At 37.2% G+C, this 20,728-nt stretch overlaps 3 protein-coding genes and 3 pseudogenes across 3 annotated transcripts; all 6 read left to right on the top strand.

Moving 5' to 3' along the window:
• The first annotated feature begins 534 nt into the window (after positions 1–534).
• Positions 535–1,302, top strand: LOC108977274 (annotated as a pseudogene).
• Positions 1,303–4,441: 3,139 nt separating this feature from the next.
• On the top strand, positions 4,442–5,277 carry LOC108977275 (annotated as a pseudogene).
• Positions 5,278–10,060: 4,783 nt separating this feature from the next.
• Positions 10,061–11,461, top strand: LOC108977273 (uncharacterized oxidoreductase TM_0325-like). The gene has a single exon (XM_018946884.1). The coding sequence runs from the start codon at positions 10,398–10,400 to the stop codon at positions 11,163–11,165; it is 768 nt and encodes a 255-aa protein (XP_018802429.1). The 5' UTR covers positions 10,061–10,397; the 3' UTR covers positions 11,166–11,461.
• Positions 11,462–13,302: 1,841 nt separating this feature from the next.
• Positions 13,303–14,110, top strand: LOC108977271 (annotated as a pseudogene).
• Positions 14,111–16,775: 2,665 nt separating this feature from the next.
• LOC108977241 (uncharacterized oxidoreductase TM_0325-like) lies at positions 16,776–17,744 on the top strand. Its single transcript, XM_018946844.1, has one exon. The coding sequence runs from the start codon at positions 16,910–16,912 to the stop codon at positions 17,675–17,677; it is 768 nt and encodes a 255-aa protein (XP_018802389.1). The 5' UTR covers positions 16,776–16,909; the 3' UTR covers positions 17,678–17,744.
• Positions 17,745–18,366: 622 nt separating this feature from the next.
• LOC108977229 (3-oxoacyl-[acyl-carrier-protein] reductase FabG-like) lies at positions 18,367–19,173 on the top strand. The gene has a single exon (XM_018946826.1). The coding sequence runs from the start codon at positions 18,385–18,387 to the stop codon at positions 19,171–19,173; it is 789 nt and encodes a 262-aa protein (XP_018802371.1). The 5' UTR covers positions 18,367–18,384.
• The last annotated feature ends 1,555 nt before the right edge of the window (positions 19,174–20,728 follow it).

Here is a 20,728-nt window from a genome sequence, read left to right as displayed (position 1 = left end):
CATAAATCTGGAAGTGACATGTTTTTCACACAGTCAGATATACGTGGCGTGCTCACGAGTTGGAAAACCATCTCTTCTTCAAAAACCAAAAAATGTTGTTTATCAGGCTACATTACATTGAAAAAAAAAAACATGAAATGATAAATTTAACTTTCTTTTCATTTCAAAACACATAATCTCACGCCGGACAACGGCTGCGGGGTTAGCTAGTACAAATATATAAGTACAAAATTTTAAGTTTCGGGCATCAAATATTTATAACCACAATTATAGTTTTGTTTCAATGACTAATCTCTATTTTACCCCAATTCTCTTCTCTCCTGCGAACTTTTGAAATGTGATGTTACGTGATTTTAAATTTTAGTTAACGATAGATACTCTCTCATTATCTTTTCCAATAACATTTGTATTTTCATATATAAAAAAAGTCAACTGATATTGAGTTATTGGTGTAGGTGACATAGAAAACTAAAATGCTCTCACTTATAAGTCAATCAACTTAGTTCATTTAACACAGTGTGTTCGAAAAGATCGCCATGAGTTTAGCTGGCAAAGTTGTAATTGTAACCGGAGCAAGTTCGGGCATCGGCGCTGCGACGGCGGAGGCTTTTGCCAAGCAGGGTTCAAAAGTAGTGCTCGTAGGACGAAATGAAGCAAATCTGAAGGCTACCGAAGCGACCTGTAAGGCTGCCAATAGCAAAGCTGTGCTGCTCTCCATCGCTGCTGACGTCACAGTGGATGCGGAACGTATTATAAACTCGAATTGAAAAATTCGCACAGTTGGATGTGTTGGTGAATAATGCCGGTGTGGATGCAAACGGTTCAATACTGGATGTGGGCGTCGAACAATTCGATAGAATTATCAATACAAATGTGCGTGCCGTCTTCCTTTTAACGAAGTATGCCGCACCACATCTCGTAAAGACCCAAGGAAATATCGTGAATATTTCCAGCGTCGCAGGTTTGCGTTCACTTACAAGTAAATCAGTATATTGCACGTCTAAAGCGGCACTGGATCAATTCGCCAGATGTATGGCCTTGGATTTGGCACCGATGAATGTACGCGTCAACGCTGTGAATCCCGGTGTAATCGTTACAGATATTCATAAGCGTTTAGGAGTGTCGGAGGAGCAATATGCTAAATTTTTGGAGCATTGTAAGACTACACATCCAATCGGTCGCGTCGGCGATACAAAAGAAGTGGCCGATGTCATTATTTTCTTAGCCAGTGAGAGTTCGAGTTTCATAACGGGCGCAAATCTGCTGATCGATGGTGGCAGGCAATTAACGTGTCCGCGTTGATTTAGAATTTAAATGTTAGTTATATAAAAAAAAATACTAAAAAATTAATATTTTGTTTTGAATTGAAAGTGATATCAGTTTCTATAAGTTCACTACTATCTTCTGACTGTAATTATTATTTGATAGATATTATTTCAAACGATCCCTTAAACATTTAAATTTTCCACTAAAATATATTTTAAATTATTTTTCTTAAAAAAGGAAGTACATGCACGATCGCCAAGTTCATGTGAAAGAGCATCTTAAGAAAACTCGCATGTATTTTACTCATGTCGTTTTGAAAGGACTACCGAACAACTGTTGGCCTGTTGAAAGGTCACAACCTACTGGCATCACCTGCGAGCCGGATGGGCATATGTAATGACGATAATACAGAAAGTGCAGAGAAGTTGGCATGAGAGAGACACTGGAATGCCTCCAATGCCTCCAATGCCTATGTCCGGCACTAACTAGAACTCGACTTAGGTATAGCTCATCGTTCCATCGACTGTGGTGTTCGCCATTGCGAAAAAGCTTAAATCTTCCGAAGCAACTTTCTCTCGAAATCTCGGAACGCCGACTCATCAGATACTATCATCGTCTTTGTCTCTGCACCATATAACAGGACAGGGATGATGAGTGTCTTGTAGAATTTTGTCTTTGTTCGTCGAGAGAAGTCATTGGCAAGTGTTATTCCACGTTGTATTTCGAGGCTGACGTTGTTATTGGTGTTATTACTAGCTGCCAGATAAACGAATTAATCTACGACTTTTATGACTGTCAACAGTGATGTAGGATGACTGTTTGTTCGATGACAGGAGATAATTCGGCTTATCCACGTTTACTACCATATCCGTTTGCTTCGCTGCTTTGTCCAACCTGGAAAAACCAGAATCATCTAAATATAATATTATATATATATGATATCGATATCATCGGCGTATGCCAGCAGTTGTACACTCTTTTAGAATATTGTACCCACCCTGTTCAGCTTTGCAGCTTGTCTGAAACTTCGATCGAACAGCTCATAGAGGTCCTTCCCGATCCTGAAAGAACTTTTAGTATTGCTCATCGCCGGTTTACATAGCCAAAGAGAAAAAATTCAGATATAGCGGTATAAAGGCAGTTTTTTTCGTGCTTTCAAAAGCGGTTTTGAAATCGACGAAGAGTTGGCGTGTGTCGGTTTTCCTTTAATGCTAGATTTTGCACATGGTGAATATCTGGTCGGTTGTTGATTTGCCAGATCTAAAGCCACGCTGATAAGGTCCAATCAGTTTGTTGACGGTAGGCTTTAATCTTTCACACAATACGCTCAATAGAACCTTATGCGTGATGTTAAGGAGGCTTACCCCCACGGTAGTTGGCGCAGATTGTGGGGTCTCCTTTTTTATGGATCAGGCATAGCACACTTCAATTCCAATCGTTGGGCATGCTTCCGTTCGACCATATTCTACAAAGAAGCTGATGTATGCTCCTTGTCAGCTCTTCGCCGCCGTGTTGGAATAGCTCGATCGGCAATCCATTGGCCTCCGAAGCTTTGTTATTCTTCAGACGGGCAATTGCTATTCGAAATTCTTCATGGTCGGGCAATGGAACACCCGCTCCCTCGTCAGCGATTGGGTAATCGGATCGGATCAATATAGACATTATGAAGCCAACCGACGAATGAAATTCTTTTGTTTTTTGATGTTAAGTGATAATTTCATTGATTATTTTTAAGTCTTTGAGACCAGGAAAGCTGTTGAAACAGCTAACGCAACAAATGACATAAAGACGTACAATACTGCGCTAGTCAAGCGGCAATTAAAGCAATAATCTCACATGACAAGAGCTTTCCACCCGCTCGACTACCGAACGCCTTTAGAAAATACGCAAGTCACTAAAAATGATACACAACGAAATTTCCGAAAGTGGGGATAGACGGATCAGGGTGAGATGGAATGACTTAAGGACATGTAGTATCACCAAGATGACAAGGTAACGGAATGAAAACACGCAAGCTTTCCACTTACACGGTCTCAAAGTAACTGCAGCACGGTTGTTGACCTAATCCCAGATCATAACTTTATTATCGCTTTACATAAAGTCGTATGGGCATTATTAACGATGACACATGTGTAAGTCCTGGGAAATAGACGTGAGAGAAACGCTACAATACCTACTCTGCCCGACCCTGTCTAGAACTCTGCTGAGATATCTAAGAGTTTCCCAGTTTAAGAGACTGTATGAAGCATCAGATGCAGAATTAGATATTAAATTTTCGTAAAAAGCGTTGATGTCCTGCACGACGTAAACTTCAGTTAGTATTAATAATGAGTCTGGTATTATAAAAGACCTGTATGTCTATATATAGCATAACAGCCAATCAGCCTATTATTTAGTAGTTCGATTGTACATATAACCTAATAATAATTTCTTTTTTAAGAAAAATAGGAACTTTAAAATGTGCACCAGGGGGTTGCTTTAGCTTTGCCCACTACTGTATGCATTTACTAAAACACCCGGCCATGCTTTTCCGTTGCCAACCTTCTGAAGTATAGCACACGCGTTAAGTTTATCGCAGAGGTTCAAATCTTACACGGTTCTCTGCAATGATTTGAGGGAGCATTTGTGTGTTTTCAGCACTTCCGTTATTTCGACATTTTTTTATTTTGTTTAGGAGTTTATTGCGGACAAACAAGGTGACACTAAGGATAGATAAATATCTTTATCCATCCAAAGTACCAAGTAAAACATTTTAGTTTTAAAGTATCAAAAACACTCGAGGGTTTCAGTGTCTGCTGAAATGCAAAAAAACATATCAACAAAACATCCAAAATTGATCATTTAATAATTACGATTCATAACATCATATTACATACAAATATTTACAAAATTTTAAGTTCCGGGTATTACATATAACCAAGTTATAACCACAATTCAGATTTTGTTTCAATAACTAATCTCAATTTTACTTCGTTTCTTCACTCGCCTGCGAACTTACGAAAAGCGATATTACGTTATTTTAAATCTTAGTTGATGATAGATACTCTCTCATTATCTTATCCAATATTATTTGTATTTTTATATATAAAAAAATCAATTGATATTGAGTGCTGAAGGTGACATAGGAAACTAAAATGCTCTTACTTATAAATCAATCAACTCAGTTCATTTAACACAGTGTGTTCGAATAGATCGCCATGAGTTTAGCTGGCAAAGTTGTAATTGTAACCGGAGCAAGTTCGGGCATCGGCGCTGCGACGGCGGAGGCTTTTGCCAAGCAGGGTTCAAAAGTAGTGCTCGTAGGACGAAATGAAGCAAATCCGAAGCGACCTGTAAGGCTGCCAATAGCAAAGCCGAGCTGTTCTCCATCATTGCTGATGTCACAGTGGATGCGAAGCGCATTGTAAAGTCGGCAGTTGAAAAATTCGGTCAGTTGGATGTGTTGGTGAATAATGCCGGTGTGGATGGAAAGGGTTCAATCCTGGATGTGGGCGTCGAACAATTCGATAGAATTATCAATACAAATGTGCGTGCCGTCTTCCTTTTAACGAGGTATGCCGCACCACATCTCGTGAAGACCCAAGGTAATATCGTGAATGTCTCCAGCGTTACAGGATTACGCTCATTTGCAAATGGCTCGGTCTACTGCACTTCCAAAGCTGCCGTGGATCAATTCACCAGATGTATTGCCTTGGATTTGGCACCGATGAATGTGCGTGTCAACGCTGTCAATCCCGGCGTAGTTATTACAGATATTCATAAGCGTTTGGGCATGTCGGAGGAGCAATATGTTAAATTTTTGGAACATTCAAAGTCCACACATGCGCTGGGTCGCGTCGGTGATGCAAAGGAAGTGGCCGATGCCATTATTTTCTTAGCCAGTGACAGTTCGAGTTTCATAACGGGCGCAAATCTGCCGATCGATGGTGGCAGGCAATTAATGTGTCCGCGTTGATTTACAATTTAAATGTTATTTATGAACGAATAGTAATAATAATTAATTAATATTTATTTTCTTGTGACTTCTATTCAGTTTTAAATTCACCAGCTGTTTCGCCAGATTTTAGTAATGACGTCTACTTGTCACTTTCACTTTACTAAATCTTCTCCAAGCAGACACTCTGACTTTATATACGGATTTGCAGTCATGCATTTAGTTCAACTGTATATTTCTCATAATTAACTTATAATAGTATATCATCACCTGAAATGCAAAATAACGTATCATCAAAAAATTCGAAATTTAGTGTGTTATTGATTACGCTTCACTACTTCAAATTACATACATAATATCACATATGTTCAACATTTTCAGATTCTGCGTTCAGATATAAAACAGTTTTAACCAATATTAAAATTTTGCTTCATATATGTTTCATTTTATTTCGTTTTTCGTTCATGCCACTGTAAATTTCCGAAAATGTTGTTACGTTATTTTGCATTTCAGGTGACGATATGTGAATTTACAATGTTCTCTCTTATTTATAATTTCATCGCCACTGTGATCGGACCACACTTTGTAACCTTGGCAACATTTTTTAAGGTTAGGATTTATAAACACCGAAAAATATTTCCACCCTTTTGACACTTAATTGTGCGAGTATGAAATGTTCGGATACTCGTATATAACATATCGGGATTATGAAGAATAAGTCCACCAGTTAATTGGAAATTATTGTACAATAATAAAAAAAGCTAGACCAAATTCATTCAGTTGCAACGGAAAGGGAAAGTTGAAAATCACAAATTTGGTTTGAGATCTTATCAAAAAGTTTCGCGCATTTTATATTTCTTCAGAGTGATTACTCCAGCGTTTTTTTTTTTTTTTCCAATTCTCAAAGCGCCAAAAAATTACATTTTTGTTGATCTTGTTTAGTTTCTCCTACGATGCAGTTTCTAGCTTTGGAATCGTAGCATCCCGGATCCTTTCATGAACCTCTTAAGTTTTTGGGAACAAACCTGAGGGACTGGTTTGAAGAATTCGATGGCTGCGGCACCATTAATGTGTGAGTGAACAACAGGGCGTTATCAAAACAAGCCAAAGGCTCTTTCACAAATCCGAACTTTCTGGCTAATTGCATTAGCGCAAATTGCGCAGAACTTGCAGATAATTTTATTTATTGTTTTTCAGTTCATAATTCAAGTCAATCGTCAAATCATAGAAAAAAATCTAGACCGATTTTAGTACATTGCAACGCTGAACCACACCATATTTAGGAAATATTTTCTATATTTGTGCAAAATTTGCTCCGGTATCGGATGTCTGTCAATTGGACTTCGGATAAAATGATGGGCCATATTTCATCCATTGTCTCATATTGACGAAAAAAATCGGATTTATTACGCTTGAGCATCTCCACATATTACTCCGAATCACCAACTCATCATTGTTTTTGTTCAAGAGTGAGCCCACGCGACACCCACTTTGTACAGAGCTTTCTTATCCCCAAATATTCGTGAATAGTATAATGAACACAATTAGTCGACATCTTCAAAATTTCTGCTATCTCGAACAACTACACTTTTCGGTCCTCCCAAATTTCTTTTGGACTTTTTTGATTTTTTCTTCCGTAGCAATCTCTTTTGAACGTCCATTGCGTTCATCGTCGTCGGTGTCTAATTTACTTAGCCTAAACTTAATATACCACCACTTGATGGTTGATTTTCCTCGAGCACTGGCCGAAACTCGTCATCAAGCCATTTTTTCACTCCACTAGATATTTTACTACAAAAAGCAATATTTTATCAACACGTGGAATTCCTTTTTACCCACTTTTTCACAATTGGCATATAAAGTGGAACCTATAGCTGGATCAACGAGAATGTACAACAAGAGAGTATAGAAAACAATTGTAGAGACCATAGTCTTCACCACTAAAGCACAGTGGAGGACCAGGATCAAGATGGATTGACGAACTCGAGGTAGATATGAAGAAGATTGAGATAGAAAATTAGTAAGAAACCGCCAATAACCAAAGTAGCTGAAGGAAACATATGCAGCAGACCAAAACACACGAGAAACTTTAGCGCCAAAATATTATGATCAGACATAATTTTATATTTTGAGATCCAATTAAAGTATGCTTTTAATTTTATAATTTATTAAAATAATCTAATGGATCGTGATTCTCCGCGAGCCATGATATGACTGCCAGGGATATCTGTGTTAATTGTCACATCAAAATATTCATTAGTGTGTAGTATACAATCGTCTTTCTGAAGGACATAAAGTGCATTCGGCGATTTTTGCGATGAGTAATATTAGTATTTTACAAAGAACATCCATTATATTTTGGTTGCTGAATAAATTGAGGGTTCGGAATCAAATTGCTGTTGCCGAAACCTTCAGAATGTTGGAACAGGTCTTCGGTGATAATTCTTTGTCGCTGGAAAGTGTTTCTGATTGGTATAAATTATTGAAAGAGGGTCGAGAATGCGTTGACGGCGACGACGACCAAAACGGGCATCGACCACAACTGAACAACATGTGACTAAAAGAAGAGGAATTGGTGCTTGAGCGTCGACCATTAACAGTTATAGATCTTATTTGCATAATTTTAGTAGCGGAGAAAATTATGTTGAAAGATTTTTTGGTCTTAAGAAAGTTAAATCATGATTGGTTCCAAAATCAATATTTTTATTTTTTTTTCGAAAAACAGCATCTCGTTTACCGGGATGTCGTGAAGCGTATATATTGTCTATACTTGCGATCCGGACACAGACAATCAATCCGCCGAATATCGTAGCAAAGGTGAGCCAAAGCCGAAAAAATCACGACAAATCAGGTAAAAATTAAAAGGTTTGGGGGACTCCGAATTCCTTCCGACCAGCCTAACTGTCAACAAGGAATACAATTGGAGTGTTGTGCGTCGTTTGCGCGAAGGTTTTCTTAATAGAGGCCGAAAATATGGGCCGACTACTCTTGCTTTTTGCAACACGGTTGCATGCTGCATTGATTTTTCGAGACTTTTTCCACAATTTTTTTTACAAATTGTCGTACTGCAAGCAGCGTATTTGTCTGATTCAGCTCCGTGTGACTTCTAACTACCCAGCATACTTAAACTATCGCTCCTGGGAAACCGTTTTGATTCAATTGAAGGCTGTTCCAAAAACTGACTTTAGCAACTGTTTCGAAGATTAGAAAAAACGTTGGCACAAATGTTTTGTGGTAAAGAAAGACTACTTTGAGGGAGACGACATAGATTTAGAAAAATAAATTAAGAATTTTAAAATTATGAGCGATGTCTTACAATTCTTGCTCATATTATTATTTCTGGCTTTGAGAGATAAAGTAAAAAAGGTAACATTTCACCGCTGTGAGTATTCATCATTATTTCTCTACTCGCTATTTTTGCCCGCAGTTTTCTTGTCAAAAAATATACATGTGAAAGCAATAACAAAGTTATCGAGTTGATACAACAGCGAGTGTGGTTACCGCAATAAATATCGGCTATTTTCAATGCTACCAAGTTAACGCAATCTAGAGCAGATCTACCATTGTGAATGGCTCAATTACCTAAGCACTTTTTTTAAAATGAGAACATAAACATTATTATTTTTTAATATAAAACTTCGCATAAATTATAGTTACTTCTGGAAAATACTAGACTCGTAACTCAGAAGTTATTAAAACTTTTTTTTGGAGAGAAGAAATTTTACATCAAAGAAAGAAAATAATTCAATGCTAGATAAGAGCTTTATAAAGGGCGCCGTGGGGTTGACTTTCTGACACCTGTTGGTTTAAAAAGAAAATTAATGAAGCAAAACCTTATTGCTCACTATCTGACACCAGAGTAAACAATTATTTACATGTAAGTATATCTACATACATATGTACATATGTATATATGTATCTGTTCACACTTTTCGGTGAAATTACCACCACACACGCTTTAATATCGTTCTCTCGCACTGAGAGGCATTTAGCTTGTAGTTGTTAATAGAAAACTGTGCGTAAGAGGTTTAGGTATGTTTTTTCGAGTTTATATTGTTTTTTTGCTGAACAGGTTAGTCATTTTTGAATGTTTAGTTCATTTTGACAGCTCTTTTGCTTGGGAACGTATTTGTTCGCCTTCTGTTTTGTTGCAAAAATTGCTCAATTTCGACTAAAAGTAGCGCCGCATTGACATTGGTCAAAATATGCTGGACTCAGTTCGCGATGAAACAGATTTGCTCCATAGAGTAATAACTGGTGATGAATCATGGATTTATGGTTAAGACATGAAAATCAAAGCTTAATCATTCCAATGGAAGCTGCCTCATGAACCAGGTCGAATGTGAATTTGATATTGCTAACAGTTTTCTGCGATTGCAGAGGCCTCGTTCAACATGGCTTACCAGATTAGATTAACCTATGTGTAAATGTAAAATTACATGAAAGCAGTCCAAAATTTCTATTGTTTTTTCGAACTGCGGCTTGACTTTATACTGTATATATTAGATCATATCAATTATATTATAAAGAAATTAAATTAATATGTTATATATATGTTTATCGATCTGGACCGATAACCTTGGTCTTGCTGTTAGTTTCATTCTGCTGCTCTACACTGCTGCTAACATCTTTTTGCTTCATTGGAGCTAACAGCAATGGAAGAATATCCAACATATTCCATTGAAAGTTGATAATTAACATTTTATTTCGCTGCCAGAATAAACAAAATGTTAATTTACGCTCTCAACTTCTAATGGCATGAGAGTTATACAAATTTTAATCTCTCGCTAATTTTTGGCGACAAAAAAGTATAAATCAAGCGCGCAAACTGTCAAATCGTTTAATAAGTATCTACTAGAGGCAAAGCGTTCATCACTTGATTTTAATCAGCCACATAAGCAGTTTATTAACAAGAGTTGTTAGAGATAAAATTTGATTTTTACTTTCACAATTTATTAAAACAAATTAGTGTGGATGTGAATATAATATACAAGAAAGAGCGCAGCTGATCAAAAAGTTTGTATGTGTGGCACTTTTATATGCACGCGCTCATTATTTATCTTATCATTGAGCTAAAAAAATATGGCATTACATACCTATTTGAGGTGAAATAGCAAGCCACTTTGTTGGTATATAAATAACCGATTTACACACATCAACTCAGTTGTTAAAAGGCCGCGAGTTCGAATAGATTACCATGAGTTTAGCTGGTAAAGTTGTTATTGTAACCGGAGCAAGTTCCGGCATTGGTGCCGCCACAGCTGAGGAATTCGCCAAGCAAGGTTCCAAAGTGGTGCTCACAGGACGAAATGAGGCAAATCTGAAGGCTACTGAGGCAGCCTGTAAAGCGGCCAACAGCAAAGTGGAACTACTACTCATCACCGCCGATGTAACGACAGCTGCCGAGAAGATTATCAAAGGAACAATTGACAAGTTCGGACAGTTGGATGTGTTGGTGAATAATGCAGGTTATGGTGAAATGGGTTCAATCTTGGATATTAACGTCGATCAATTTGATCGTGTCATGAATACAAATTTACGTTCGGTCTTCCTGCTCACTAAATACGCCGCACCACATCTCGTGAAGACCCAAGGTAATATAGTGAATGTCTCCAGCTTAGCAGGATTGCGTTCGTTCCCTTTTTCTTCGGTCTATTGTACTTCCAAAGCAGCACTAGATCAATTCACTAGATGTATCGCCTTAGATTTGGCTCCGAAAAACGTGCGTGTGAATGCGGTAAATCCTGGTACGATTGTGACAGAATTCCATAAGCGTCTTGGCTTCTCGGATGAGGAAGATGCTAAATTTTTGGAGCATGCAAAGTCTACGCATGCCTTGGGTCGCGTCGGCGAACCGAAGGAAGTGGCTGATGCCATTATTTTCTTAGCCTGTGACAGTTCGAGCTTTATAACGGGCGCCACTCTGCCAATCGATGGTGGCAGACATGTCATGTGCCCACGGTAATATTTCTTAGAACAGTTAGATATATGATAATAAAAAAAAAAATGCCTTAAAATGGTTATGTGACTGTAGAAAAGGATATAAAAATTATGTAGAATAATAATAAATGCGTTTCTATTTTAACAGTTTGATCAATCAAATTAGAATTTTATTATAAATTTTATTTTGATAATATTATAAATGCAATAAATTTTAATGTTATTAACAAAAGTGTCAACAGCGGGAATCCTATTCCACCTTGCCGGCGCTAGCGATCGAGTTAGCAATATAATAAAAAAAAAAATTTGGAAATTTATGTATCTAAAACTTGATTCAATGACTTTACTATATCAACTTTTTATCAAGCCTGTTAGAATTACTAAAAAATAAAAAGAAAAATCTATGGCTTTCACCTCATTAAAAGACGCCCTCTGGGTAGTTACATTCATAACTTTATTTACCATTCTTTCTAACCCTTAAGGAGCTTTTTTAATTAACGTAAGCCATAGTAAAGTTAAATTTGCGCTAATTATCAGTTTGCATAGTTCTTTATTTTCATTATTGTTATCTAAAGCCTTAAGTTTTAATGCCTTTTTTGTTTTATGACGTTGAAAAAACGGTACATAAATAATTGGTGTTCAATTTCTAATTTTTTTATGGTAATACTGATAAACTTAAATAATAAGTTGATATGAAATCGTTAAATCAAGTCTTAAGTAAACAAATACTTATCACACTATTATTTATTTTCGCATTTCGACTAGTGACTGGCCTGAATCAATGCGACATTGTCCGCATAGACTTTAGACTTTACATATCGTCGCAAGAAAAAGTGTGTAAAAGTGTAAAAAAGTTGCAATGTGATATCACACGATCTTGGTGGCCAATTGACAGGCCCAAAATGTGAAGGTATCTACTCACCGAAGTGTTCACTCAATAAATCCATTGATTGAAGCGATGTTTTGGTGCAGTTTTGTTGAAACCAAGTGTCGCCGAGATCGCGGACTTCAATTTAAGGCATCAACTAGCCGGTTAATATGGCGCGATAGCGGTTACGTTTGCAGCGGCATAGTATTTGTAGAAATATAGACCGATGATTCCACCGACCCACAAACCACAGCAAAGCATTGTTTTTCCTTGAAGAAATAGCAGCTCTTGAATCACTTCTGGTTGCTCTTCGTCGCAAATACGGTAATTTTGGTTATTTACATACCCATTGATCCAGAATTGGAACATCGCTGGAATTGTTAGCCGCTGCCGCAAAACTTGGCTGGAAAAATACTCGTGTTCAAGTTCTTGGAACTTTTCAAGAGCGCATAGAGCGAAGCAATATAGCTTGGGAAAGCCGAGCGCCTTCAATTCTGCATAAGTAATTTTGTACTCTTTCAATTTAAGATCTCGACGTATAATGCGCCAGTCATTGAATAGAAAAAACTACCTATACTTGAATCACCCGTTGCCATAGTGACTTTCGATTTTTTACTTAACAACTTTCTCACATGCCCAGTATATTATATAAAATGCAGCGCCTTTGGTATTGTTTATAACACAAACACATATATCATGTGAGTTAATTAGCTTGATTTTAATATGCATATTTCGAACCAGCAAATAATGAAACTAAGTAAGCGTATGATCAAATATACAAATTATTAAAATACCAAATTTGATTGTAATCTTTTCATCCTTTCGTTGATCGAAGAATGTTGAGTTCTTTCGAAACATATTTTATTACAATATTTTGTACTTTCCAAATTGCGAAGGTACAAAATATTCAGTTACACCCGAGATTACCGCTTCTTTACTTCTCCGGCTTTAATTTATGCAAATGGTACGGTATAAAATGTTCGGTTATAACCGATTTAGACATTCCTTACTTACTAATTTAACAATTTTATACTTGTTAAACGATATGATTTATTGGTATTTTCCGTATCAGAGTCTGATCAAGATATGAACATATACTATAGTACTTCGAAATAGTGCAGCTGACCAAAAAGGTGTGAGGTGTGACATTTTATGCACCCGCTCAATATTTATCTTATCAACGAGCCCAAAAATATTAAATTATTAGTGGTGAAATAGCAAGTCAACATCAAGTCTATTTGTTGGTATATAAATAACCGATTTAGACACAGCAGTTCAGTTGTTACAACGCAGTGAGTTCGAATATGTAGATCACCATGAGTTTAGTGGGCAAAGTTGTAATTGTAACCGGAGCATGCTCCGCCACTGGTGCCGCCACAGCTGAGGAATTCACCAAGCAATGTTCCAAAGTGGTTCTCACAGGACGGAACGAAGCTAACTTGAAATCTACGGAAGCTGCCTGTAAAGCAGCCAACAGCAAAGTCGAACTACTACTCATCACCGCCGATGTAACGACAGACGCCGAGAAGATTATCAAAACAACAATTGACAAGTTCGGACATTTGGACGTGTTGCTGAATAATGCCGGTTTTGGTGAAGGAGGTTCAATTTTGGATATTAATGTCGATCAATTTGATCGCGTTATGAATACAAATTTACGTTCGGTCTTCCTGCTCACTAAATACGCCGCACTACATCTCGTGAAGACCCAAGAAAATATCGTGAATGTCTCCAGTATCGTAGGATTGCGTGCAAACCTTTTCCTTTCGGCACGTCTAAGGCAACATTGGATTAATTTACCAGTTGTATCGCCTTGGATTTGGCTCCGAAAAATGTGCGTGTGAATGCCGAAAATCCTGGCATGATTGTTGCAAAATTCTATCAGGGTTTTGGCATATCGGAAAAAGTTTATGTTAATTATGTTACATTTGGACCATTCCAATCCACACATGCGCTGGGTCGCGTCGGCGATGTTAAGGATTTTGCTGATGCCATTATTTTTCTAGCTAGTGACAGTTCGAACTTACTTACGGGCGCAACTCTGCCGATCGATGGTGGCAGACATGCCATGTGCCCGCGTTAATTTTCCTTAGAATAGATAGATATATAAAAATAAATAAAAAATATGATTTAAAATAATGTCTTTTGATTTGCTACGAAAATTATCAAGTTAAATTTTTGTTAAAGAATTTCTAAAAATCCGATTATATTTTACGCGCTATTAACAGCTGAGAAATTTTCTCTCACAATCTCATACAAAATAAAAGCAATTCTATGTTAAAATGCATCTGTTAAAACTTAGCGGAGAAATTTTCAACGAATATGCCTTGCCAATGGCTTTTCTGAGAGCCACCTAGTTTTGGAAAGAAAACTGAGCGGAGCAACGCTCAGAAAATGTAAATATTGTGTTGCTGATATGGTACAAAGCGAAATTGTATAGGTCATGAAATGAAAAGTCTTATGCAGCAGTGTGATTAAATTTGCGTACTCTCGCAAGATATTGCTTCAGTGTTTATATTTTGGTTAATCTAACGGTAGTTTGTAGAACTTAAAACTAATGGAGATATAGATATATAATTATTTATGTATACATCAGTAATCAGCATGGCGAGACAAGTTGAGTTCCGTTCTATCTGTTCGTCCGTCTGTACTTTCATGCAAAGTAAGAATGTAGATATCTTGACATACCATCTTGACATACCATCTTGAAGTACCAAAAAAGTAGGTATTGTAGAAGATAGTTAAAAGTATTGTAGATTAACCGAAACCAGATCACTGCCACGCCCACAAAATACCTTTAACTTATAACCTTGCATAACTAAGCCGAAATTAAGTTAAATAAAAATAACTTTAACTTCTACTGCACCGAATTTATGGTACTCATCACAAATAAAAAAAGTTTTCGTTACAAAAACTAAATTTTGATAGGAGATTTTTTACCATATATGCAGCTATATGTTATAGTAATTTCACATATCACATGAAACAAAAAAGTCTCGTAGGAACTGGTGTCAAAATTTGACAATTGACGTGACCACCTTAGTTGAATTCATATATCCCAGAAATTACTCGACCAATTTATTCCAAATTTGCTACGTAACAATATTATTCTGAGATTTTTTTATAAACTGTCCTAAAAGTGGGTGAAGCTCACCAGATACAGCCACTACTACTTTTTACATATCATCATATATTCTTTAAATCTTTCAGTTTATAGCGTATAAATTGAAATTAACCATTACGTAAATAGTGCCTTTAAAGTATGCCCTCTCAGGTTTATAATTTATCGATAAGTTTTCAAGTCCCCAAATATCGAATATTCGGCGAAAAGTGTTTTTGTCAGACTTTATAGCGTGTTTACCAGCCAATGTGCGAACTATGTCGGGTAGTCGAAAAAGTCTTTTCGTATTTTGTCAATTGACATCGTTGCAGTCGTATATATCCAGTGCTACCAATCACATTGTGTCATATCAAACAGTGTTGGAAAGGGGAGATTTTAAGCTTCTTTTGACCAAAAAATTAAATTCGGAGAAGTTGAAAAAAAGTTACAGCTCTTCAAAAATTAAATTGAAAATGATGAAGAAATGCGCTATATTTTGAAATTTTTGTATAAAAAAAGGGAAGAATGCCACGCAAGCCACCAATGGAATTTAAAATTTTGTTTACGGAGACGATGTTGTATCAGTCGCTCGCTTTCGTTCTGGAAATTTCGACGTGAAAGATGTACCTACTTTTTATCGACCTATCGCTGAAAAAGTCGGAGAAATGATGGAAAAGATTGACCAGGCCCGTCACATAAGCAGGCATAACAGCGCCAAAGAACTTAACATTCATCGTCAAACAGTTTTGAACCATTTTAAAAAGGCTGGCTATAAAAAGAAGCTCGATTTATGAGGACCACATGGATTGTATCTGAAAAATTTAATGGACCGAATTAACATCTGCGATTCTTTGTTGATACGAAATGAAATCAAACAATTTCTGAAGCCTCTTGACGCCTCGAAAGATTATACTGAGTGTTTGATGAAATTGGAAAGGAATCATCCACTATGAACAGCTCCAGCCTGGTCGAACGATTGATTCTACATTTTACTGTCAATAACTGATGAGATTGAAAAAAGTAATCGAAAATAACGACCAGAACTGATCAAAAGAAAGTACCCAATCCATTACCAGAACTGATCAAAAGAAAGTACCCAATCCATTCAACTGTCAAAGTCGGGTAGGTAAATTGCTCTCTCATTTCCAATGACATTACAGTTGGACATCCCTTTAAGAGTTTATATAGTTGTCAGTTCAAAGTAAATGTTCATTTAGTTCCAATGACATGACAGTTATACATATTCTTATATCTGTCTAAGAGTTATCAGAGACAATATTAAAGATATATCTTTCTCTTCACAATACATTAGAATAATATATTATGCTTCGGTCCTCAAGTGCTCCCCATGATATGAATATTAATTTCCAAGTAGTGCAGTCATTCTTTACTATTTCTAAAGAACATAAATAAACGAAAAAGCTAATAAGAGATCATCTCTCTTTGCAAACATTTCCCTCTTCGAGATAGAACGCTAAAAAAATAAAATATCTTCTCTGTGAGTATATGAGACGTCAATACCTCATTCTATACCCATGCAAGTTCTTTGCGAATTCTCCAGTTTACATCAAATACTCGTCGAGTTTTAGACTTCGTATAAATATATTATAATATTTTTATAATATTCATTTATGGAAAACTATGTCAAGTGCTACTGACTTAAAACACTCTCTATCTTATCAATGCAAAAGAGTATGGGATTATTAGTGGTGAAATAGCAAACCACTTTGTGTGTATTTAAATAGCCGTGTTAAACAWAGCAATGCAGTTGTTACAACGCAGTGAGCTTGAATAGATCGCAATGAGTTTAGCTGGTAAAGTTGTTATTGTAACCGGAGCGAGTTCTGGCATCGGAGCCGCCGCAGCTAAGGCCTTTGCCCAGCACGGTTCCAAAGTGGTGATCACAGGGCGAAATGTAGAGAACTTAAAAGCTACCGAAGCTGCCTGTAAAGCTGCCAACAGCAAAGTGGAACTATTACTCATCGCCGCCGATGTTACGGCAGACGCTGAGAAGATTATTAAGAAAACAATTGACAAGTTCGGACAGTTGGACGTGTTGGTGAATAACGCCGGTTTTGGTGAAACGGATTCAATCCTGGATATTGACGTCGAGCAATTTGATCGTGTGATGAATACAAATGTGCGTTCGGTCTTCCTGCTCACCAAATATGCCGCACCTCATCTCGTGAAGACACAAGGTAATATCGTGAATGTCTCCAGCGTAGCAGGATTGCGTTCGTTCCCTAATATTTCGGTCTACTGCACTTCCAAAGCGGCATTGGATCAATTCACCAGATGTATCGCCTTGGATTTGGCGCCGAAAAACGTACGTGTGAATGCGGTAAATCCTGGAGTTATCATAACAGGGTTCCATAAGCGCTTAGGGATGTCGGAAGCAGATTATGCTAAATATTTGGAGCACTCGAAGTCGACGCATGCACTGGGTCGCGTCGGCGAACCGAAGGAAGTGGCTGATGCCATTATTTTCCTTGCTAGTGACAGTTCAAGCTTCATAACGGGCGCAACCCTGCCGATCGATGGTGGCAAACACGCCATGTGCCCACGTTAATATTACTTACAAAAATAATTTAATAATTTTTGACAAAATACCTATATAAATATATATAATATATAAATGTGCTCTAAAATAATTATATGACTCTTGATTTGTTGTGGAACTTATTAAGTCTAAAAAGTAATTGCTGTTTGCACTTGAGACTAATACCTACCAATAAGCAAACATATCCAATACCATATAGATATGATAATACTTATGGTACCGGCTTTAGTTTTGCCAGATGTTCATTTACATATATAGAAGAATACTGAAACAAAAACTGATCGCTCACATTCTAATATAAAACATAAACATTTATTTCTATATAAATATGTATATGTACCCTGTACATATTGAAATCTCGTCGCTGAGAAGTGTTATTCTCTTGATCTCTCTCTCTCTTTACCTTTGCAAGTTGTTTGCGAATTCTCTGACACATCTGAGTTAGAGAGACTGCATACTCCTAGCTTACTTACATTTAAAACTTATTGAGTCTTATATTTTGTATAAATATTTATTTAAGGAAGCCATTTTAAATGTAACTGACTAAAAATTGATAGTTATGGCATTTGTATGTAACCGCTATTTATCTTATCACTGCACCGAAATATATTAAATTTATTAGTGGTGAAATAACAAGCCAACATGCTGGTATATAAATAACCGATTTAGACATAGCACTCCAGTTGTTACAACGCAGTGAGTTTGAATAGATTGCAATGAGTTTAGCTGGTAAAGTTGTTATTGTAACCGGAGCGAGTTCCGGCATTGGTGCCACCACAGCTGAGGCCTTTGCTAAGCAAGGTTCCAAAGTGGTGCTCACAGGACGAAATGAGGCAAATCTGAAGGCTACTGAGGCAGCCTGTAAAGCGGCCAACAGCAAAGTGGAACTACTACTCATCGTCGCCGATGTAACGACAGATGCCGAGAAGATTATCAAAACAACAATTGACAAGTTCGGACAGTTGGACGTGTTGGTGAATAACGCCGGCTTTGGGGAAGGAGGTTCAATCTTGGATATTAATGTCGATCAATTTGATCGTGTCATGAATACAAATTTACGTTCGGTCTTCCTGCTCACCAAGTACGCCGCACCACATCTCGTGAAGACCCAAGGTAATATCGTTAATGTTTCCAGCGTCGCAGGATTGCGTGCAAACGCTGGCTTTTCGGTCTATTGCACGTCCAAGGCAGCTTTGGATCAATTCACCAGGTGTATCGCCTTAGATTTGGCGTCGAAAAATGTGCGTGTGAATGCCGTAAATCCTGGATTGATTGTGACAAAATTCTATCAGGGTCTTGGCATATCGGAAGAAGTTTATGCTAAATATATAGAGCATTCGAAGACTACGAATCCATTGGGTCGCGTCGGCGAACCGAAGGAAGTAGCTGATGCCATTATTTTCCTTGCGAGTGACAATTCGAGCTTTATAACGGGCGCAACTCTGCCGATCGACCCCGCACCGGAACCCCGCAGTCGTTGTCCTGTGTGTACTTATATGTTTTAAAGTGAAAAGAAGGTTGAATTTATATTGTGTTGAAACTATTTATTTTTCCACATTTTTTTTTTTTTTTTTTGGATTTCTGTTCCGGTGCGTAAATGTACAGGGAAGATGGTTTTCCAACTCGTGAAAACGTGACGTATATCTGACCGTGTGGAAAACATGTCACTTCCAGATTTATGCCACACTTCTAGGGACTATTCTTGTATCCTATGGACTGTCATCTCAAATGCAATTTTTCCTGGAAACTGAATAGGTTTCAACTGAAATGGGAAATCGTTGGAACTCAAAGGAATTCGTATAATCAGCATTCTGCCCCCTTGTATTCATTTCGGCGCATGAAAATTGCGAAACATAATAATGACTTTGAGACGCAAATGATGTGGCGGCGGCCTCTCTAAAGAATTTAGAAATTCCAATGTGTTGTCAACTTCGATATTCACTCCTCTAAGATGAATGCTAAATGTCCTGCCATTGTCGTCTGGTGAGCTACGCCAATAGAGTGGGTATCGATCATTTCCAGTTTGCGTTTCCGAAAAAAAAGCACGTGGATAGTGTTTCGTGCATTTATTGTACGACATACAAACCGAAGTGGGGTTGTGGTGTCCGCAATGTCTATGAACCATATTGGTTTTCACCACTTCGTATAAGTCTGTATCTATCTATAGATCAGGAATTTCTACAGAAATGATTTCATCAATTACAACTGGTGTAACCACCATCCACCATCCAAAGAAGAATGCGTGTGTGCGGAAAATCTCTTCTTTGCCATAAAAACGTCGACCGATATTAGCGCGACCCTGAAGTCCTTTCAAAGTGGCTCAGGCCATTTTTTCATTTCATGGAACGGCTTAGTCAGCTATAGCAAACAAACAAAAATTCGACTTATTTTTATATATAACAATATAATAATTTTATATATAAGAATTAGCACTTGAGACCTATTTTAAGTTCGCGTGCAACTTCTAAGAATCAAAGGCACGGAAAAACTTAAGATGTTAAATGTGAACGAAGGGATTAGAACCCAAGCAATTTTATGCATATATACACATGCTCACATACTGACCGACATATTCACCATAAGGTTGGTTAGAAAAGAAATCGTTATACATACTATATGAGAATTGAGTTAGTATCGACCCGATTTTATCTATGAACTATCATCATGCCACATACTAAAAGAATTGTGTCTAGGTTTCATTAAGATACCTCACATACTATACTGTTAGCAATCATATGGAGTAAAATCATAAACAAACCATCTTGAAACATAGTGATACTATAACCAGGAAAGGTTTCTCTCTGAATTTCAATTGTATATCTCACACATTCACCAATATTTTCGATCAAAAGACAACTATATGTAGATACTAGAATCCACATATTCGATATCCAGGGCAGGGGCGGATCTACAGGGTTGAGCTATTCAGTCAATTTCACGTTGTCAAAGAAATGTTATGTACCGAATTTGGTAGAAATCGGCCGAGCAAATACCGAGATATGTGACTTTACCTAAAACCTGTCCAATTTATACACCGGCTCCTATGAAACCCTCTCATAT

The sequence above is a fragment of the Bactrocera latifrons genome, unplaced genomic scaffold, assembly GCF_001853355.1.
Source record: "Bactrocera latifrons isolate USDA-ARS-PBARC rearing strain unplaced genomic scaffold, ASM185335v1 scaffold_86, whole genome shotgun sequence".
Lineage (NCBI taxonomy): Eukaryota > Metazoa > Arthropoda > Insecta > Diptera > Tephritidae > Bactrocera > Bactrocera latifrons.
The sequence above is the reverse complement of the archived record's forward strand: the minus strand, read 5'-3'. Positions and strand labels throughout refer to the sequence as shown.

What these genes read in the sequence shown, in the direction of transcription:
- LOC108977273 (XM_018946884.1), top strand. Translation starts at nt 10,398, where the DNA reads ATGAGTTTAGCTGGTAAAGTTGTTATTGTAACCGGAGCAAGTTCCGGC.
- LOC108977241 (XM_018946844.1), top strand. Translation starts at nt 16,910, where the DNA reads ATGAGTTTAGCTGGTAAAGTTGTTATTGTAACCGGAGCGAGTTCTGGC.
- LOC108977229 (XM_018946826.1), top strand. Translation starts at nt 18,385, where the DNA reads ATGAGTTTAGCTGGTAAAGTTGTTATTGTAACCGGAGCGAGTTCCGGC.